Source organism: Ischnura elegans, chromosome 12, assembly GCF_921293095.1.
Source record: "Ischnura elegans chromosome 12, ioIscEleg1.1, whole genome shotgun sequence".
Lineage (NCBI taxonomy): Eukaryota > Metazoa > Arthropoda > Insecta > Odonata > Coenagrionidae > Ischnura > Ischnura elegans.
In genome coordinates, this window is record NC_060257.1 from 26,085,651 (window position 1) to 26,109,049 (window position 23,399).

General features: G+C 36.3%; 2 protein-coding genes across 5 annotated transcripts in view; one reads left to right on the forward strand and one right to left on the reverse strand.

Annotated features, from left to right (window-relative positions):
- Positions 1 to 19,335, forward strand: part of LOC124168820 (death-associated inhibitor of apoptosis 2-like) — a 31,627-nt gene extending 12,292 nt beyond the window's left edge. For all 4 annotated transcript variants that reach the window (XM_046547143.1, XM_046547146.1, XM_046547147.1 and 1 more), the window contains exons 4-9: positions 5,047 to 5,337; positions 6,907 to 7,157; positions 8,131 to 8,265; positions 8,959 to 9,161; positions 15,882 to 16,088; positions 17,950 to 19,335. In XM_046547143.1, the coding sequence (XP_046403099.1) occupies positions 5,047 to 5,337; positions 6,907 to 7,157; positions 8,131 to 8,265; positions 8,959 to 9,161; positions 15,882 to 16,088; positions 17,950 to 18,535 (1,673 nt within the window). In that variant the 3' untranslated portion in view covers positions 18,536 to 19,335. The remainder of the gene's footprint in view (positions 1 to 5,046; positions 5,338 to 6,906; positions 7,158 to 8,130; positions 8,266 to 8,958; positions 9,162 to 15,881; positions 16,089 to 17,949) is intronic.
- Positions 19,336 to 22,212: 2,877 nt separating this feature from the next.
- LOC124168822 (guanine nucleotide-binding protein subunit gamma-1) lies at positions 22,213 to 23,169 on the reverse strand. The gene has a single exon (XM_046547149.1). The coding sequence runs from the start codon at positions 22,919 to 22,921 to the stop codon at positions 22,709 to 22,711; it is 213 nt and encodes a 70-aa protein (XP_046403105.1). The 5' UTR covers positions 22,922 to 23,169; the 3' UTR covers positions 22,213 to 22,708.
- Positions 23,170 to 23,399: the final 230 nt, after the last annotated feature.

Consider the following 23,399-nt stretch of genomic DNA (forward strand, 5'->3'; position numbering starts at 1 on the left):
CTATAATATTTATCCGTAATTATCTTGATTTAAATAAAAAATCCTTCATGCGAGCAGCACATAAGTCGTATCGAATTGTTAATCATTGGAAAATTGATACAGAAGTTTTCCATCTTCTAGTGTGTATATTTAATCAGCTGAAGCCATTGATCAAATTTTTTGGAAAGTCTACCCGCTAGGAGTTAAAGGTAAATAGTTCTGCCCTTGTTTAGCATTGCCACATCAAGTTTACAATAACTTGTGATGAGCATTAAAGTCTATATGCAAGTCTATGATGGAAGTCTATGGCATCATCACAAATTCGTGATTACCTATTTTGTTCCTATCACCTGTTAGGGGAAAAGATTAATAGCAGAGATGAGTGTGGTACCAATGCAGTGTGTGTTTTCCCGGGCAAATGAAAAAAGTTAAAATTCCATTTTTGGATTGAAACCATTTTCAGTTTTTGCCATTAATATATTTTAGGGCTTCCATTTGTTTGGTGAAACCTTAGGGGGGTGAATGGGTCAACCAGAATCTCACCCAAAGTCAAATAGTCGAGTCTCGGGTAATGCCGCACAATTTTTTATCCACTTGAAACAGTGTTAAATTACACAGTCCACCAGCTCCTTAAGTCCAACCCTCATGAATTGACACATGTCGAGCTGCTTAGCTTCAGTGTGGATGCTGCAATGGCTGAAGGCCTGGTTACACGATACATTAACACATACGGGTTAATGTCTAAATGTATGAAAGCGAGAATGAACGCCAAAATGTACCGTGTAACCACCCAACTTGTGCGAATGCATGAACAGAAAATAGAACCTGTTCTAATTTGGTTCATGCATTCGTACATGTTCCGTTCCACCAAAATCATTCACGCAAATGTACATTAACTTGTACGTGTTAATGTACCGTGTAACCAGGCCTTAAGAGTGGCTAAAGCAGAGCATAGTTGGAGCAAATGAATTTACTGAATATCACATTGAAATGGTGGTTCCTGCAGTCACCAATCAGACTACATCTGAGTGTACTAAATTTGAATTAATCTATTTCTCCTGAAAATGTGCATTCGGAAAAATCTCAATCAGATTAGTAGAGGAGGGGGGGGAGAAAGGGTATAGTTAAGCCAAATCTCTTGACATCTCACTCCATGGGGGTGAAAATTTTCCTCACATAATCACACCTCTTGATCAGTAGACTGTCATAATAATGTGATAGTGGCAAAAGTTTGTAACTGTTTTTAACGTTTTAATGAACAATAATACTACGCAAAGACCCGCTCTTTTTACACAACATGGAATGAAACATTACTTTAGAAGTGACTTTTGTAGTCTGAAGTTAATCTGAAATATTAAAGGCTACATTCGGCCGGGCACGGTGGTGGCGGGGTTAAGTCCTCGCCTGCCAAACCGAAGGTCGCGGGTTCGAGTCCCGCCTGGGTAGGTTGCCCCTACCCAGGGAATGGTCGTGTGTAATAGTTGTTGTTATATGTTATTTCCCCCGATGTAAAAGGTCTTAAATGAGCTGTTTTCGGGGAGATGAAAATAAATAAATAAATTTATTGGGCCATAATATGTGCTAGTTAAGCCTGTCCGTATTGGAATTAGGTTCTTTTCCTAAATTCCAATGTGTAAAATGTACTCATGCATGATAGGCAGGTCAATCCTGGGCCACAGCACACACCACTACGCTATCCAGGTTGCTGATTATGTATGGCTACTGTAAAGAGATGCATGAACTAGATGTTAGGCCTTGCGGTCCTCTAAGATGGCAACGTGAGGGAGAAAGGACTTCCATGAAGTCTTAACCAGTTGAGAGCATCAAACCTTTGCTATAGCCGCTCATGGCGGTAATGTGAAATATTTCCATGCGGAAAGCCTTGTGCGAAATAAGTCTGTGATTCCATTTCCTGTCCAGGGTAATTTTTCTCAAGGCAATTCTTGCAACTGGCAACTAAATGCTTGATAATCCTCACTAGTTTTTGAGATTTAGCCAATGGGTGGAGTGAGAACAGAGGCAAATAGTAAATACGCTCTGGCTCTGTTAAATATATGTATCAGTGTTGGGTATGTCTTTCTTTTAACTTTTAAAACTTTTTTCTCCAATTGCATCTCTAATTTTTTAGCTGCATGCAAATATATCTGTTTTATGATTTGGAGAGAGGAGTAGAAATTCTTAGCACCATGTTTTAATACTGACCAGCTATAATTAGGTACCATTTTGTTTTTATATACATTATCGCATTTCCCGACGAGTCACCTTGATATGCATTTACATTTTTTCAAATCTACTATTGATTATTATTGTCCAATTCGTGTTTTCCATTCAAATTAGGGATATTTATCATTGGAATTAATTACAAAGTGTGATTGCTCGTTTAATTCCAAAGTGGCTTCTTTTTTAAGCATGCACGTTAGGAAAAACAACTTTATGCAGGTTTTTTAAAATTAATCATTCATGGGAATTAGCTCTTTTGTGTAAGTTACCTTAGTTAAATTTTTAAAGGGAATATATCCATTTCAGATGAAGCTAAAATCAAGTTTGATCTAATGAAATGATTTAAGTGACTATAACAATTAAATAACGTTGAGTTATAAATCACAGGTAAGTATTTGAATGTCATATTTTTCTTATTATAAGGTGTAGGAGATTCTCTTGTGCATGTATGCACTGTGTTTTTCCTATGGGTTTCCTGTTGTGAGCATGTTTTGTTGTCTTCTGTTAGTTCTCTCTCTTCATGTGAATGGATGTTTTGATATGGAATAGTGATTTACTGTGATTTGTGTATGTTGCAGTAGTATAGCGACTAATTCCTCAAAAATGTATTTACATATTTAAAATTTATTTTTCAAATATTTACAGTGATGATGTAGAAAATACATTTTTTACAAAATTTATTTGTGTACATAGCGTTAATATGCGTGTGTATTGTGCATGTTCATCTACAGGAAATTTTCTATTGGTCTTCACTACATTTGATTTTATTTTGCAAATGAGTACTGATGTGGTAAGTCAGGACAAATAATGTGCTGATGCTGTAATTATTGGGATATTTTTTTTTCCATGGAGCACAAAGTTGGTGTTGTATCATTTCTATTGCCTGTATTTTCAGCCAGTTTCATGCATTGATTCCTTGTGACTTCAATGCTACCTATCATTGCTAACTTGTGAGAAGATTTATTTCATGCTTCATGTATGTAGAGTTTACATTGCTTCCAATGGGAGGATGGTGTTGGTAGATTTTAAAATTGTCTCACCACGCTTATTATTCTATTCTGTGCTTTTTCTCATTAAAATACTTACAGGTATATTCCTGTATATGAATTCCTTATTCATCTTTTTGCTTAGGCCTGTATTTTATGTGCATTTATTTGCGATTGCTTACAGCAGCAGTATTGCTTACTGTGTAAGATATGTCACTTTTAATTTTTTCTTATTTAAAAAGCATAGGTTTGTTTTTTTATCTATTACATATGCATTTTCTTGGGTGCTACTTTTTTCTCAATATCTCAGCATAGAACTCTTTGAAGTAACCTCTTTAGGCAGTACTACATTGAGTTAAGAAGTTTTTACTAGACAATTTTTAGCATTCAATTCATACCTTTCAGGAATATTAATGTAACTATGTGTTGTGGCGTAAAAATGTTTTTGATTGAATATTATGTGAGTGAAGTCATTCCTTAACATAGTGATGTTTTCAGTACTTAACTGTAATGCTGAAGCTGTTTCAGTTCATTGCACCAGCATTAGTGAAAATTATTTATTTCTTACGCATTTTTAGATTTTTGTTAATTTTACAATGAGAAGTAGGAAGAAGAGTCCCAATGACATTGCAGCAGTTAACTCTCTTTAAAATCCCTCCAAAGTAAAATTACATTTGATTTGAAGAGGCTAAAAAACTACCATAAATGGCAATAATCTCTTTCATTTGTAGCAATTTTTGAGCATCTATGTAATTGAACTTTCAAGTTTATAATGAAAAACAAATAAATCATTTTTAAATCAAATAATATTTGTGGAAACGATCATATTTAAGGGGAGGGTATTTTTATTTTTTGATTTCTTAAAGCATATTTATTGACCTTGGTGATTATGAAAAGCTCATAGAAAAGTGTATTTGGTTAACTGGGAAGTAATGAACTGCATAATAGAATAAGTGCTTTATCCCATTAGGGTTTTGTTTTGGGATTTTGTTAGATTATCTGAAGAGAATGTAAAAAAACATGGACAGTAACTAATGAATGTCATTATGTACTGAGGATTGTGAATTAGTTACTGTAACTTCCATGCGTTGCATATGGCAGCTCGTGACCACAAAAGACAAACGATGATACGAGATTCTCCCCTCCTAAGGCTTCCAAAACCAGAGGTCTTGCCGATATTTTCATGGTGAGACCCCATTCTCGTAATCCTATTCCTTTACAAATTCCTGTCCCTTTTGCGATACTCTTAGTTTTTTTAGGTAATTAATGACTTTTCATTGCCTCCGATTATTCCAAAAAATATTCTTTTTATTCTATTAATTTTTATTTTTTTAATTTATTTTTTCTTTGGGTTTGTTCTACGGCAAAAATGAGGAACTGCTTTTTAGCCCTCTTGCAACCCCCAAGAGAGATAAAAGTGTGTTTCTTGAAACACACTTTTATCTCTCTGAAAATTTCATTTTTTCATTTGCGATGTGAGAATGACAAAATATCGGCTTCTTCATGAAAATTGCGTGGTTATAATTATTAGCCCACAAAACAGCAGTTTTCTAGAGAATGGCCTGGGTGGTAGCCCAGGAAAGCAAATTTATATAAGCTAGAGAAAGCTTTGAGTCAATGCGTGGATCATTTATTAAAATGTATGAATTTGTTCAAATCACATCTATTCTATTGTATAGTTTAGTTACAGCTACATGATGTGATCACAGAAGTTCATTTTCAGCCGAAATATTCAGTTAAACTCTTGCATTAAACTAAGAAATCTAATTATATAAATAATATAATTTACAAATATTGGCAATATTGGTAATTTATTGCTAAACCTATAAATTGTATTAATGTCGTCAATCAACTTTTTCAGGTCAGTTTGGAAATGAGAGATTGGTGGCAATGTTATCTAGTGGTAGTGGGGGCGGTTCGGCGGAAACGCAAGGTTCTGAGCTGTTGGGAGTGCACCGCCACAAAGGGCCAAGGAACGAGAGGTATGCCACGATGGAGGCTCGGCTTGCATCGTTCAACGTGGGCGGCGAAGATAGAGGCTCTACATTCCTCAGAAGCTTTGGGGCTCAAAGAGACAGCACCATGGGGTGGCCATCGTCACGAGTGAAGCAAACACCCAAAGCTTTGGCCGAAGCTGGATTTTTTTATGCAGGTATTGCTCATACAATGCCCCAGTGATTACCTGATGTAAATACGAGCCGTAAATCCTTCAGTTGTGTGGGATCCTATCCTCTCATGGTATGTCATTTCTTCAGGTTGCCACTTATTCTCGTAACAAATCTTAGTTACTGCCAAAATTTTCTTAGTTGTGCTTGGATACAAATGTGATTTTCTGTGCAGATAGATTATTGTTTTATTGGAATATTTGCCCCAAAATTTGTTGTTTCAACAAAAACCAACAAAATTGTTGTTTGTTTTTTGGTATAGTGACCATATATTCAGGAAGAGGCCTCATCAATGATATATGTGGGCAGTAAATCCTTTATATGCCCAATTTAAATATCAGACAACTTGATATGAAGCTTTTATTGGTAATTCACTCCAAAAATAATGATGTTACATTAACAGTTTGCCATATGTCACTGAGGAGAAATGCATATGTCGCATCCTTATGTTTTGAGTATGCACCATTCATTTTCTTCTCCCAAGGCAATAAGCAATCTCTGTACTTACATCCAACAACAGGACTGTGAGATTCACAGTGATCAGTACAATAAGATCATATCTTAAGATTCTTTAAGATCTTATACCTCTTATATGTTCGTATAAATCAAAGCAAGATATCAAATGAGCTTGCTTGATATCTCTGTCCCAACTCCTTTGATATTACGCTTCGTTTTTTGACACAGAAATAACATTATTGAAAGTAGGTTTCTGTTTGAAAAAATGCCACTGCCACATTGCAGAAGATTTCCACGCAGAAAAACAAAATTTTCAGTGAAAATCATGGAAATAAGAAGGAATAGCAGGCTTCTGTAAAATGAAAAGCAAAAACGAATTATGAAAAAATAAGGGTCGACTTCAAAAATCGTGGGGCATCCGGTCAAGAGTCGTACACAATTACCTCCGGGCTACATTTCATTTTTGGTTGGGACACATTTTTAGGGGAATTAGGGATATTAGGCCTGTAAATGTTTAACAGTGTTTTTCGTTTAAACTATTGATTAATGATTATATAATCCCATATGGGGGGTGATTTGTGGACAGCTACCGATGGACTACAACACTACAAAGTTTGATTGAAATCTGAGAACCAGTTTTGTGACACTTCCCTTGTAAGTCAATCCTGAAACGATTTATTATAATAATAATACTCTATTGGTCAAGGTTATTTTGAAGATGCACAGACATCATCAGAAAACATTCAATTGTACATAAATATACGGGAAAAATCACGAGCAATCGTAGTTTAAAGGTTGCATGTCAGAATACAATGTTACCGGTGTTATGGGTAAATAAATTCATCGACGGAAGATAATGCATGAAAGGCTATCCATGAGTGAATCACCCTCTTGAAATTGAGAAACTAGTCATTCTGACTGAGGTGGGTAAATGGTTAAATAGCTTGATGCCAAAATTAGGCAGGGAAATTAGGTTTTGGTTAATCTGCATTAGTTTAGGTATAAGAAATAATTATTTCTTGTGCTGTAGTTATGAGTTGCTCATCTTGGATGTTGGTTCAATATTTGTGATGCAAACATATTATCACCTTGAATTGCAGGTCAGGCTGATCAGGTGCGCTGTTTTTACTGTGATGGAGGGTTGTGGGATTGGCAGGAAGAGGACGATCCCTGGGTGGAGCATGTTAGGTGGTTTCCGAATTGTGCGTATGTTTTACTAGTCAAAGGGGAAGATTTCGTTGAAACAGCAAAGACTCTGAAACCACCTACAAATCCTGGTCATCGGAACTCTGCCTCTAGTCCTACAACTCTGGGTCCAGCATCTGGCAGTTCTAATCCTCATTCCTCTCAGGTTTGTTTATTTTTTTAAAATATTAAATAAATATGCTTGACGGGTCAAACATGGTGACCTAGAATCAACAAAATCCATTCAGAGTTTAAGCAAAGTAAGAAGCAAAGCACAGTAGACCTTCATGTTATGATACTTACTGCATTTTCTCATGTACTACAGACACTTATATTTTTTTAAACTGGGGTGCATGTCACTACACATCCTTCATTAGTTGAACCCAAGAAGAATTTTTTATTAAGTGCTAGGGGAGTTGAATATTTTGGGGTTATTTCTTTGGTAAACAAACCAAACTACGAATCAGCTTGTTTATCACAATATTTGACACAGCCAAATCGCATTTGAAAGTTTTCTGCACTAATATTGGTTGTCAGTATAAAAACAGCTAGACTTGATGGCTAGAGTTTTATTTCTATATGAGAATATTTATTTTGAGTTGGTTGTTTATTGTCACTTAAATCGCCTCAAACACAATATTCCCGTGGTTAAGAAAAATTTGCTTCAAATATAGTCATTATTAGTCTCTGATTTCTCCCATGTTCATTATTAGTTAGTGCTGTCTTCAGAATACAGTCTCCTATAAGGCGAAGTGGTGACTTTATCTGATGGTTGGTGCAATGACAGTTTTTCTTTTGATGATGGCTCAAGAAAAAATTACCTGTTCATCTACAATTTACCACTGTTTTGCATTTTTTAGTTCTTGCTTGATTCAACTAAATGATGTAAAACTGGCAATGAAGATAGCTTGAAATTTCAATCGCATAATGGAGTGCATAGTTATGTTTTCTGAGAGAGTAAGAAAATTATACATCAGATGTTAAATGTTTGTTGCTCCCTTATTGAATGAAATGGAGTAGATGTGGTTGCGGATATTCCTTGGCTATCAGAATATCAATTAATATTAAGATTGTCATACTAATCTGGCATTTTTTTCTGCCAATATGTTAGAGTATGAGTGTTCCGTTGTTATTTTCAGCCCCAACCAGTAAGTTCCAGTGTTTCATCAGATACTTTGAGGCACGTTCAGCCCATAAGCCAGGAGTCTAGAAGTGCTCCAAGGAGGCTAACTAATGAACAGTTAGATGCTTTAATGGGATCTCCTGCAGTCATGGTAAATTGATTTTGTTATTGTATTATGAGTTTTCATATAGGTAGTTTGTATGTCTGAACTGGGTGACTAATTCTAATTTCCATTTTACCTACTACATATTCACCGTAACTGGTTCTATTACTGCCCAGTCATCTATTTGCTTCAATGTATAGATTTTCTTTTTTTTTTGTTAGAAAAGGAGCTTTTCAGTCAGCAATATTGAATTCACATATTTATATTGATTTGTAGTTTAGTTCTTTACAATTAATTTATATAAGTGTGGGTGGTTCCACTTTAACTCAACAAATATTTGACCCTAAGAATATAAATACCCTAAGACCATTTTGTGAAAAAATTCATATTTGTTTGCTTTTAGTTTTTTCATGTTGTAGCCAAAAAATAGTGTTACCCAATTTATGTTGAACCATGGTTTTTGTCTCATTTTTAAGCTATAACTTTGCTTAAGACATTTAATACCTAATAAATTGATTTTATTCAATCTCCTTTTAGTGGTCTGGTGTGGACAAATGATGTACATATTATTATCTGATGCATTATTTTTTCTTAGACAGAGTGTATTCGTTCTATGATGTGGTGATGTCTACAACTGTAAACACACTAATATGAAGGAAGTCACTTTAGGCTCTAGCTGAAGTTGTTATAATACTAAAATTGAATTGATCTCCACTTTTTATCTTACACTTGACTCTTTAGATGGCCTTAGAAATTGGTCTTGATGCTGGAAGGGTGAGGAATATTGTTCAACGTAATTTTGAAGAGAATGGTTCTTCATTTACTTCACCTGATGACTTGGTCCTAGAAGTTCTCGGTAGTCAGTGGGAAGAAAGAGACAACCTAGCGAGTGATGATGATTCTGAAGAGGACAGAGGGTCATTTAATCAAGCAAGAAGATGGAGGTAGGCTTTCTAGTTTCCACACTTTCTAGTTTGCATTTTAGGTATCCTCAATGATTTCAATAATTATCCCTTTCATGACTGTGTGGGGTAATTCAGTTACCCCAAATTATGTTAATATTGTGAATTTTTTTTATTTTGTCCCTTTGATATTTTTTGTATCCGAGCTCAACCACTTTTTCGTTATTTAGACAATGAATGATTTTTTTACATTTAAATTGTTTTTGAAAACTTCAATTTTATTGGTCGGGTAACCGAGTTACCCCTCACAGCTATTGGCGGGAAGAAAAAAAAATGTTTGTTATTAGAGTGCAGGGATAAATGTTGAATGCAATAAATTTTACTGTATCATAACTTCAATATTCTACATGATAGTTCCTTTTGTACTTGTTTTTTCATAGCATGTTAGTCAACGTTCAGTTACAATAGCAAAATATTATTATTATTATTACATAAATTGTTACAAGTCGACCATAATGTCGGGTGGTAACATAAAATCAGGAAGCACATAATACAGAGAAAAAGAACCAGAATATATATCCATGATAAAAATAACACCCAAATTCTAATCACATACAACTAAGAATTTAACATTATCCCAATAAAACAATTTTAAAACAATCCATTAAATACATTAATTCTAATATAATACAACTAAAAAATAAGCATTGACCCAACTTCAAACTCTCTTTTTGAACCATTATGTACTAAATCAATAGGTCAGTGCTTCACACTTCTTCCTAAAAATTTTGGCATTTGAAGGGAAGATCTTAAAAATCACTTCAGGTAGGTCATTCCACTCTTTAATTCCTCTATGCAGGAAGGATTTTCTCAAAATGTCTGTTTTCTGTTTTTTCAATTGAATTTTAAATTTATGGTCTTTCCTTCCTATGTAGCAGGGTGAGCCCAGCTTTAGACCTAATTCTTTCCAACCCTGCTCTTTTGTGAATGCTTTGTATACCCCGCATAGCCTATTAATGGTTCTTCTCACTTTTAGAGGTTTCCATCCTAAGCTCCCTAGCATTGCTGATACACTTTCCCCTCTTCCATGTTTTCCTAGAGTGTACCTGGCTGCCTTTCGCTGAACTCTTTCAAGCTTAGAAGATTCATTGTTAAAGTGGGGATCCCACACAGAAGTTGCATATTCAAGTACAGGACGAACCATGGTCCTGTAGGCCATTTCTTTAGTTTCTCTTTTGCTCTCTTTTATATTCCGCATGACCCAATGCAGGGTTTTAAATGATCTCCCTACCACCTGATCGATATGCACTCCCCAATCAAGATTAGATGTGAAATTAACCCCCAAGTATTTTAAGTCCCTAACTTTGGAAATATTTTCCCCGAGCAAGCTGTATGACCGATTCTCCGTGTTTCTCCTTCTCGTGAATGTAATTTGCTTGCATTTTCCCGTATTCACATCCATTTTGTTGGAGATTATCCATGAAGATATTTTTTTCAGGTCATTTTGAAGGATACACGGGTCTTCCCTGGCTTTGATACTTCGGTAGATTATGCAATCATCTGCGAAAAGTCTTATATTGGAGTCAACTCCCACATGGATGTCATTAATATAAATTAGAAACAATAGCGGACCTAATACGCTTCCTTGCGGGACCCCTGATGTTACCGCTATCTCCATAGAATAACCTTCACCTACTCTTACCCTCTGAGATCTACCTTTCAAAAATTCCCTAATCCATACTTTAATCCTATCATCTATCTGTAGCCTACTAATTTTCTCTATCAATTGAGCGTGTGGCACTGTATCAAAAGCTTTTTTGAAGTCAATGATCACCGCATCAATTTCACTGCCTTGATCCAGGACTTCAGCAATGTCTTGCGATAACCCAAGTAACTGGGTCTCACAAGAAAAGCCCTTCCTGAACCCATGTTGATACTTGAATAGCCAATCATTTGTGGCCCAAAATTCGCGCAAGTACCTAGCGATAACTTTTTCAATTAATTTACACACTACTGACGTTAGGCTTACTGGTCTATAATTATCTACTTTAGTTTTATCACCCCCCTTAAAAATAGGTATGACGGTTGCCATTTTCCATTCGGAAGGTAAGTCCCCATTATTTAGTGTGACTAAAACAAGTCTTCTAATGTAAGGAACTATTGCTTCATCCCCTAATTTTAATGCATCCATGGACACATTATCAGGACCCATTGATTTATTTCTCTGCTGTTTCCGTATTAGTTTTAAAATTTCATTATCTGTCACGCTTATATAGTCGAATTTATTTTGTCCACGGCTAGATAATAATAATGAGGGTTCACAATCTTCGGTGTTAGAGTTTGAATCAAAATTACCATCCCTATCCTTATAGCTCCTAGCGTACCACTTATTTAGTTCGTTTGCTTTGTCTTTGTCATTTAAAATAACTTTCCCACCTTCACTCACGATCATAGATATGTCGTTATTAATATCTTTTTTCCTTCTAATATATTTGAAAAATTTATTAGTATTCTTCTGGCTTAGCATATTTACCAGATAGCTCTCCCGGGCTTCCCTTTTTTCAATATTAAATCTTTTAATTATATTTTTATAAGTTTCAAGGTTTTTAGGGCTTATATTTCTTTGTTTATACACACGCCTTGCCTTCCTTTTCAGTCTTCTTATATTTACATTATAATACTCTGGATCACTGTTATGTTTAAGCCTTCTCCTAGGAACGAATTTTTCTATACACTCGAGCAAAATATTCTTAAAAGAATCCCAAATTTCATCCAAAGTAGCACCTTGACCCGCCCATTTTGGAAAATATTCTCTTAGCATGTTTTTAAAAGCCGTCACATTTCCTTTCTTATAGTTCCAGATGAATTTTTCAACTTTTTTCTTTGACTTAGTGGGTGACAACTCTAGCTCAATAGAAACCGCCGAGTGATCACTTATACCCGGTATTAACTCAAAGCTTTGCACACCCTTAAATGGCCTTATAAGGAACACATCTAATATTTTACTTCCTCTCGTTGGTCCCTTCACAAGCTGCTCGAATCCCTCTTCATAAACTAGTCTATTTACAAGTTTTTGAACCTTGCCATTGCCTTTAGCATTACCATCCCAGTTGGCATTTGGCAGATTAAGATCCCCTGCTATGAGGATTTGTTTGTTCGGTTTTTCGGCGCACGCATCCGCCAGAGCCTCTAGTATACTCATATCCTCATCCGGTTTTCTGTAAAGTCCAATTAAATTTAAGGTTTTTCCTTTTTCCTTCGTGTATATATTTACACTCAGCATTTCGAAATCTGCCCTTACCCATTCTAGGCTACTCAATAAGTTAGACTTGACGCAAATGAATACCCCCCCTCCCCTGTCAGTCCTGTCCCTCCTGTATACATTGAACTCATCTGGAAATATTTCTTTCGAGTTGATATCTTCTCTAAGCCACGACTCAGTGCCTACTACACAGTCAGGATTACACAATTCAATTAGCGACTGAAATTCAATAATTTTGTTTCTTATGCTGCGGCAGTTAACCTGAAGAATTTTTAAGATCTTACCTTGGTGCTGTGAAGTATTGGGGATGGTGACATTTCCCGCCGATGTGCTGCACATTAGCGTATTTACATCGCTGTAGAACTCTCCTATTTGTTCAACACCTCCTGTTAACGTCTCTATTATGTCTGTATCACTTGCACTCCTGCACATTAGTGTATTTCCTTTCCCTGTATCCATATAGGGACCCTCACTCCCGTCTGAAACGGACTTACTCATTTCATTACAATATTGTATCCCTGTAACTTCCATTTCACCCTTCACAATAACTTCCCCACTGTGATCAGCATTATGATCATCACCACCAAGTCCCTTCTTTAGTTTCCCGACAAATACATTTCCACAACATCACAAATTAGTTTTCCAAACTTCTGCGATCCGGATCTATTTAAATGCAACCCATCTCTTCCACGGTCAATTGACTTTACCCAACAGTTCGGATCCACAAAGAACATCCCCTTCATTTTGCAAACCCAATCAAAACCTTCGTTTATATAATCTATGATTCTGTCCGGCACATCTCGCCTTCTCAGAATCCCACTTATGATTATTTTTGCCGAACTGAAAGCCGTTCTAGCAGCTGTGCACATATCCCATACCCACCCCACCACATGGTCACTTGTTCTAGCCCTTTTCACGTCATTTGTCCCAACGTGAATGACCACCACTTCGTCATTGCCACCATTAGTCTTCTCTTCGGTCTTCATTCTTCCAATGATCCTCTCCAGACCTTCTGTTCTCACACCAGGGAAACAATCAACCACATACCCTTTAAGCCTCGGTATCTCCGCAGCATGTCTCAGTAGTGAGTCCCCCATAATACGAACCCTTGGGGTGCCCTTCCTTACTGCACTTCCAGGAAGGACTCCACCCATCTGTGGGCCATCAAGCGCTCCCCTCCCCTCCTCCGCCACTTCTTCCGGAGGTCTCCCATTCTCGTCCTTCTTCCCAACTTCGGGTGTTTCTGCTCCCTCAACCGCTTTCTGTGTCGCCCTAACTGCTTGCCTGCATTGACTCCGCTCGGAAGTCACTGCCTCGCGCACATTCGAGGAAACCTCAACACCAATGCTCCTAGAATTGCAACTAATGCAACATTCCTTCTGATGAAGTTTGACTCTCAAAATTTCATTTTCCGCACTTAGCGCTTCCATTTGGGAGGAAAGCCTAGATATCTCCTCCTTCAGACTCTTAATAATCCTTTCCTTCTCCTTCTGTTGCAACATATCTGACTCCGAATTACATTGAAAACAGTGCCATTTTTCTTTAATGCAGTCCTCAATCGCACATCTGGAGCACTTAAAATGGAACCATTTCCCGCACTTCCCACATTGCACGCCATTTCTCAGCTTTTTCCTGCACCCGGAACACTTCAAAACTGTAACCTCACTCCCCTCCCTGACCATGGTCAACGGTTCAACTTCCACTTAGGGAGCTACTGCAAGGGACGTCCTCTCTGCTCGAGGACTGGACAGAGACTGAATGACAGAACAGAATATGAATGATTCCTTCCATTTCATACAAAATCAATGTAAAATCCTAAATGTAGCCTACAATGTATGTATAGATTATACAAAAATAGATATTATATCATTAAAAAAAGAGCCATGGTGTTTGAATTACAGGAAAGACTGAAACGTATAATTTATGAATTATAAATAGGGTACCTGAGATACCCCACAGAAGTCTTAAGTTAGGCACAGTCACGGAAGGGTAAAGCATCATTTTCGAGGAGGAAGGGTTAACAGCATCCATTAAAACAGATGCCTAGTCATTGGAATTCATCTTATAAAGCTGTATGGAAATTACACAATGATATCATTTTCCATTTTTAACCCTTTGTTATACGCTATTTTGTTACACGTATACATGTTAGCTGGGATTTTGCTGTATTTTTCGAAAATTTGAAATAGCGCATTTATTGCATGTATGTAGATCACTGGTGGCACACTTTGGTATTCTATTTCTGTACTTTTCCTTTGACCAAGAACATTATCGTCTGCAATTCTTTAAGAAAAATTATTCAAAGTATTTATCTAGAAATTTCCATATTAGTAAGCTTTATTTTTGTTTTTAAATGAAAGAGAAAATTATTTAAAGTGCTTTTAATTATTAGAAGTTATCCAAATGCAGTACAATACCCTAAAATTTTAATGTATATTTAGGAAAACCAAAAATATTATGGTGGAGCAAAAAAGCTGCAAACATGGTCTGGTGCTATTCTCACAGGTGCATGTAGCTAAGGGTTATTGTTCTGAATTTCCATGAAGTATTGTCTCCATCCATATATTTAATAACCATATCATGAGATTTATAATATTTAGTTTATCTTGACCACCGTTTTTATATTTTGGTATTATGTTGGTAGGGTTGGTCATATAAAAAACTTTCACCTTGTCTTTCAGCCGATTATTTGCTCTTTAATTAGAGCATATTCAGGTTTTTAGTTGAAGAATGTTCTGTCCTGTAAGTCTTAGATGTGACATTCTGAAATTGTAGCCCTGAAGATATTCTGATTGAGGAGCCAAACGTTGGGTGAAAGTCAAAAAGAAAGTATTCTGTTGTCTTGGGTGTGACCTCGTGGAACTGATATATCATTTTAAAATAGTGAGAATAACTTAGTTTTACACGGAAGTTTTTCACAAATTGACCTCTGTTTGTCTCAGCCGTAGAAATCTACTGTTGGTTGTATGCTATGTAATTATCAATTGTTTTTAGAGGTTAAAATTAAGATAAAAAAGATAAACTTGTGCGATATTTAATGGAGTATTCATATAATAATAAAATGAAACTTCATTTGCCCATTAGGTCTAGGTGTAGACGTAAAGCAATTCTAGAGGATTTAATTCAAACAGGAGTTTTATAAAAACATATGTTACATCCTTTGGTATTACTACATAGTGCATTACATATTAGACATAGGGGCATTGAAGGAAGCAAATATTTTTAAGATTGTCAAAATACAACAATCATTATTCATATATGTATACAATACACAATGTAATATAACATTAAAAAAGTTTTAAATAATGTTTTGAAAATGACTTGAACAACTCTGATAGTGAGTTATATGGGTTATTTTCTAGATGTGATATAGACTAAACAAAAGCTCTATTTCTTCATATGTATCAAGTATTGAAAATTCTTACCTAATTATTTGACAATTTGAGTAGCCAGCTTATAAGGCAAATGGATGAATCAACATTTGGCTCTTGACTTTGCAGGGGTGGCAGGCCACGTAATCAGAGGTACTATGGCAGTCATGCTGTGCATGACCCAGAGCGCTACTCAGGATCCGATGAAAGCAAAGAAGATGATGATCCAGCAGGAGAGAGTGATGAAGACTCCAGTGATGATAATGAAGAAGGAGAGGTAGAGGAGGGAGAAGTTTATTCACCCGAAGACAGTGGAATGATTGCAAGACTGATCAGGTACAATTCTGCTAAACTCTGCTTTAGGCCTGGTTGCATGGTTTATTAACCCATACGAGTCAATCTAAATGCATGAGCGATTTTGGAGGACTGGAACAAAACATGTACCATTAGGGTGGTCCTTATTTTTCGAATTTCTTTCGGGACACCCCCTCATTATATGCCAACTATTTTAAAAACATATCCTGTAAAATATTATTGCAATTGAATACAGGGAAGATGTCCCACATCGCATTCAAAGTTGAGAAAATTTTTCATGGTTTTATGATGAATGAGAATGATCAACAAATATTGAGTGTATGCAACCCGCGTGCCACCCAAAATGTCTGCCTGGGGTGGCACGCGCTGACTCTTGGGGCCTTATCTTGTGAACCACCGGTAATAATTGGAAAATATTTTAGCTGCAGCAGTTAAAATGCCCAATGTATCATTGGTTACCATAGAAAATCAGCTGAAAAATACCAGCGCCTTCTTATTGCCATTCATATCCCAAAAACAGCCAAAAATGCTAAAATTTTTCAACTTTGAGTGTGGTGCAGCACGTCTTCCCTTTATTCAATTGCAATAATATTTTACAGGATATGTTTTTACACCAGTTGGCATAAAATGTGGGGGTGTCCCAAAAGAAATTTAAAAAATCGAAAAATAAGGACCACCCTAATGTACCATCGCATGAACCAAATTAGAACAGATTCTATTTTCTGTTCATTCACACAATTTGGTGCATTACATTGTGTGTTTTTGGATCCATTCTCGCATTTAGACATTACCTCTTTAGTGTCAATGTGTCCTGTAATCCAGAAGTCAGATGCAGTATTTTTTCTTGGGGGGGCACAAGGGCCTGACAGGCTAACGGTCTTCTTATATTTGAGTTTAAAAACAACATAAAATTATTACTAATGGAAATATTCTCTCTATTTGAATATGAAAATTATTAACCTGCAATTAAATGATTAAGGCTCCATAGTATACAAATAAAAGGAATTCAATGATAACCATATTAGAAATCTTGTCATTTTATTTAAGCATCTGGGGGGCACATGCACCCCCCCTTGTAACCGCCTATTTGCACATGTTGTAACTTATCTTTTCTACTGAAGTGTGATTCCTGGTGAGTGAATGAGGTATTATATTGCTGTTTATTTATAATTACAGTAAACTGTCTTTACATTGTAATGGAGGGGACCAAAATTTGGGCAATTTGATGTATGGAAGTTCATTATAAAGAGGTTTTAGTGATAGGCACCATTTTTTCATATCCTTTGGAAATGAAAGGCACTACTGTCTTTTAAACCATTGTATTTATGTGTTTAAACACACATGCATGCATCAGTGGACATATATTTATTATTTAATAATTACAGAAAGCGAGCATTATCACATGATTTTTACCATGATTTGAGAGAAAATGATGTGAATCTCTCTCAATTCAACAGTCAATTAAAATGATTGGGATAGTTGGATACCTTTTTTCTTATTTACTGTTAGTTATGCTCTCATATTGAACAAAATGGCCACAACTAATGATTAACATGAAAATTACTGCATAATAAGGTATATAAGAAAAAAAAGAGTGAAACATTTATTGCTGAAAATGTCATTCCACGATGTAATCGTGGCTGCATTAATGGTCTCTTGTTGTCTTGGTACAATTTGCGGAGGTAGTTAGGCCGTCTCGGGGGTATCTCCTTGGTGTGATAAGTGGAGGTTTTACGATATAAAGATGTTCACTACAAAGAGGCTTGTCTATAAATTTACATGTAAATCTGATGGGACCGTAGCGGTGATATGATGCATGGAGGTTTATGATGTAAAGAGGTTCACTACGTAGAGGTTTTACGGTATATTGCTGTTTTTCCAGGGACCTAGATGGAGCTTTAGGTGACCATGAAGCAAGACTCAGGAGAATTGAAGATGTATCTGGAGAGAGCACAGGCGAGTCTCTCACTCCAGCTGGATCGGAACTTCCCACCGATAGCAGGACTAACTCAAGTGGTGTCCCTTCAAACATATCTCAAAACTCTCAGGAGAGTAATGGCGTTAGTGGAGACTCAAGTTTAGTGAATGCAGCAAGCATGCCTATTGGGCATGTTCAAAGTGTTTCTGAGGAAGTATGTGGTGCTCTGAGTGCTAAAGTTAAGGGAGGTGGTGCTGGGGATAGGAAGGAAATTGGAGGCAAGTCTGGGGTTGAAATGATGGACACTGGGTCAAGTAATGTTAAAAATGAGTCCTCAGCTTCAATTTCTGCTTCCCTAGCTGCCTTGGAAGAAGAGAACAGGAGATTTCGCGAGTCTCGCTTGTGCAAAGTCTGTTTGGATGAGGAAGTTGGTGTTGTATTTCTTCCATGTGGCCACCTCGTTTCATGTGTACATTGTGCTCCTAGTCTAAAAGATTGCCCTATGTGTCGTGGACCTATCAGAGCTACTGTTCGTACCTATCTTTCGTAGTGCCTTTAAATCTCAAGGTATCATAGTTTATTATTTACATGTGCCAGGGAATTTATTTGCAAACTTGTAGTTTTTTAATCATTTGATTCCAACGGCAACTGTTGTTGCAATATTTTTATGAAATACAGAGAATCTCATCGTGGGTATTATATATATTGATGTGATGCAGACTTTTATGAAATTGGCTTTAAATTAGCTTTCATGTTAAATAAAATTGTATATAGTCGATTATGGGTGAGAATATTGTATTCAGATTTAAGCTTTGAACATAGCTTCAAGTTCTCGTTTTAAAATCTTAGTTAGGGACTTGATCTAAGATGTACAAATTTTCAATTAGATCTCAAGAATTATCATATTGTATCTTTATTTTCAACCTTATTTTTGTATTCATTTACTCTGTATTAGATCTGCATACTTATTGTCAATAGTGCCTAAAATACACTTTTCCTCATATCTCAATTGCTGTGGCATTCTTCTTAAGATCTTTTTGATGAAATTTGAAAGCTTGCAATAAGTAAATGATTTACATATATTCTTATGGCATGAATAGATAGTCTCATATCAACTGCCGTACAAAAGACATTGTGGTATCACTTCTGTTAACTGCTTTTCATCATTTTAGACATCAATTTCCAATGGGTTGGAATTGCTAATGCTCAGTCTTAATAATTATGACCAGTGGACATGTCGTATTAGACACTATTATTGTTATGAAATTACCACAATATAAATTATGTATGAAGAGTTAAAAACTTGTAAAACTGTGATTCAAAATAAATACATAATTATTTAAGAGAAGAGATCTGGAGTGTGAAATAGTATCATTGATGTGACCAATCTCATTTACCTTTTCAGTTTTCTTTAATTTTAAGTGCTTCATGTGCCAATCTTGCCAGTTTCTCCTGGGTCCTGATTGTTCATTACGATTGTTTAATCTAAATAATATTGATTTTAAGAGTCCTACCTGAAATAAGCTTGCTGAGTACTTTCCAAGTCATATACTTTACCGAAATTAACTACACATCTCATTAGTATCTCAAGCACCTGCAGCTTGATTTTGTTATTTATAGGACTGCAGTTATCAGCATACCATTAGTGCTAAAAGCCTCACCATGTCAGAAGCAGAAATTGACAAATGATGAGGGAAGAGAACTTCCTTGGGCAAATGCATTTTTTAAACTTATATTTAACCCTCTCAGTGCTATCCTTCTTCCTGGGGTACTGGTGAGAAATTCAGAAGCTATTTTTATAAAATGTAGCGACTAGGAAAGAAAAAACTGCAAAGCTATTGTAGTACTTATCCATATGCATTTTTTTTAAATTTACGAGATAAGACTGGTTACAAAATATTTTTGTTTACTGAAATAAGCAGGGGGGTAGCGAGCGAGCCGCCCCTAGAAGCAAAAATCGCAAATGTCTTTAAGGAAAATAATATTTTTTCAAGCAAATAATTTGAAAAACTAATAAAGAGCCCTTATAGTTTCCTTAAAATGTTGATTTCATTCACCTTTTCCATGCTTAAATCTTTCCTACAGCTTGAACAACCATGGCTTGCCCCCCCCCCCCTTATTTTGCTCTGGGGTACACCCTTGGAAATAAGTTATAGCAAATTAAATAATGGACTAAATAAGAGCAGATATAGTGGCCCGCCACTCTAAAAGGGTTAAGTTCTCTAGTATAGATTGCTTTTATGCCCTCAACTAGGAGGAAAATTATTTTTATCCCATTCCACTGAATAAGCACATATTGACCAATTTACATTGGGGTGTTCAACATTAAAAAATTACACATGTACTAACAGCCATGCCCTGGATAGCAGCAACCTACCCTGGCGGGACTTGAACCCGCGACCTCTTGTTTGGCAGGCGAGCTTGAAGACCTCAATATTTGGGTAAATTATGTAAATGCTATAGGAATCATTGGGGGCCATATTTATTCCCTATGGCCTGCTATTAATTCATTTGATGCGTTCAGAATTACAGCAGCAAATTTGATACCTTAGATGACTACATAATTGATCCACTGGGAGTTAACGATCTACATCATCTATTGATATTGTTTGGTTGAGATGATGCTGATATTTTGTACTTCGCCACTAACATTTTTAATTCATATCACTGGTTTCACACAAACAATAATATTGTTCCATCAGCCACTGTTATTGGTGTTAGAAAGGAAGGGTGTAAGAGGATGAGTGAAGAGATACATGACATTTCCCTGCTCTTTATACAAGGAATAAACTAAACGCCTCACATACATACGAAGGCTGCTAAGCTTTCAGTTCTCTCCATACAGCACTCAAGCAGGGTTTCTCTGAAAATTTGATATTGAAAACAGGTCTGTGGCATGGGAAACCAATTCATTCAGACTTAATTACCCCTCCAACTAATTACACTATACTGCACAGTATTACTCACTGTTGTCGCAATAACAACTGGGCAGTAAAAGTTAAGTCTACGTTGTACATTTTTGTCAAGTTAATCACCACCCTAGAAGGAGGAAGATTTCTGGTTTTATGCCAAGTTAGCTTTTCCAAGTCTTCCTCCAATACTTGGATGCGTGACTTGACCATCAATGACAATGTGTGAGTTGCTTGTTAAAAAGTTTGAGAAAGACATGGAGCACCAAAACCACAGCTCAGATAAAAAATTGGGCAACTGCGGATTTATGCAGATGATGTCTGACATTGTACGAGGGGGTGAGCAACCCACACAATTTAATATGTTCTTATATATTGAATTCTTAACAAACTTGAGGCTTTTTGTAGAATTTTAATGCCAGAACTATTCTTTGATGTATGCATTGGGATTTTTTTCTCTTTCACTCGTCATGGGGCAGTCGGCATTTACGCATTTGAAAATTGTTTTAAGATGGTTGAGAGCCATGGAGAGAAGTAACCAGGTCTTCATATTTCCGTGGAGTTATATTACCAAGGAACTTAAATGACACCTTATCAATGGTTTTAAAGGTACTCGTAACAAATCGATTTTGGCATTATAAAGGGTTAGTGAATGGAGAGGGGCAAGAATGAGAAAGATAAGTCCAGGGACGAATTAAAGTCATTGTTTAGGGGAGGGGAAGTGGTTCATCATTCCAGTTGATTAACGATTTCCATCTTTTCCGCTTAATCGCCAGCTCAAGGAACAGATAATACTAAGAGTTAAATACTGAGTGTTTTCAAGTGTGATATGAGAAGAAAGACTTACCTAGCACAAAATTCATGACGTTGAGAGAACATACATACCATACGGGGAGAATGGAGTACCCTTCTTCCTGGTACTTACTCTCACATCAGCCAGGAAACCCATCTTTCAAGCTGCTAGCACTGCCGTGCATTACTAGCAGAGAGAAGTTAAAAGACCATGTATGGCCTCTGGCCTAAATAATGAATTTAATATGAAATTTTCGATTATCCTAAAAAATTAGGGCATTACATTAACCTGATATGCTTCCATAGATGGACCCACCTCTATCTCTAAAAACAACAATTCTCTTTCGTCAATAATGGAGGAAGCAATCTGGATATTTTCCTGATATGAACATACCTATGAAAAGCAACGTCGAACAGACTGCATTTTGAACTTAACCAGCACGATTAAAGTTCATGATATAAATTTCACCTCTATATCCCTACTTTCATCTAAACACTATTTAGAGAGTAATGAATAAAACAACTATTATAGTAAGAATATACTATTTTCACTCACAAAATACATGAGTTACAAGAGTAACATTGATATAAATGAATTTAAGGAAATTAGTTTTCTTCCAAACCAAAAATACATTGAGTAGCTTTCCAGAAGTCACATCACAATCACACAGCATCTACATCAATTCATGTAAACATGAGTTGGGTTGGAAGATCTTTTCGCTAAAAGCACATATAAAAGTTCCCTGTTACACATTACTTTAGGAGACCAAGAAAAATAAGAATAATCTACTACTAGATGTTGAAAAATGACAAATAAAGCAACATACATCTTCTTTCCCGTCGAAAATAGACTTCTGCTCGAATACCTTCTTCGCATCTTTGGCCAGAGGAACAAACATTATGGCATACAAGATGATATTATTCCATGATTATATTGGCACATAGGTACTAATACATGGAAACATCAACACGTGAAGGAAAAAGAACATAAAACACTGGTTACAGTGATACAGCACATCTCCTTATAGAAGGGTACAGCTGCTCTTTTCACGAAACGGATTGGCCTTCTGTGAGCTGAACCCCACAATGAGACAATCGTCTTGTTCGTGCTCAGAGATGAACTTCATTATATCCTGCACTGCTTGGGATACACTTATACGTTTTATAGCAGCCTCCCTTCGGAGCTGCTCCGTAACTTGCCTTTGTTGCTGTAAGTTGGAAATCATCATATCCATAACAGCGGTATCCGACAGGCCTATTGTTAGGGCGTGGTTTACACTTTCGCACAGAAAACTTGCACTCACAATCTAAGCCGCGGAGCGCGAACTTAGACCGATGCGGGCCACAGAAGCAGATGAAAATATCGCCAAAAAGCAGACTCGAACCACAGGAGATTGATTGAAGTTAAAATAATCACTTCAATTCCACAACAACATGGAGACACAAATTTCTCGGCAGGATGACAAGTAATCGATTAGTGGAATTGAACGGTCGATAGATTGAGATGTTCTACTTAGCAGATTTTTGAAAAGCGTTTGAAAGGATTTGAAATTTAACTGAGCCACTACGTACTCATTTTATTTATTTATTTTTTTACAGTAAATTTGGATGATTTTTCGCATGTATTGAATTAAACGCAATTAAAAATCGATAACCATTAATATATCGACTCGATAGGAAACATCGATTTCTCAGCTTTCGATATAATTACAT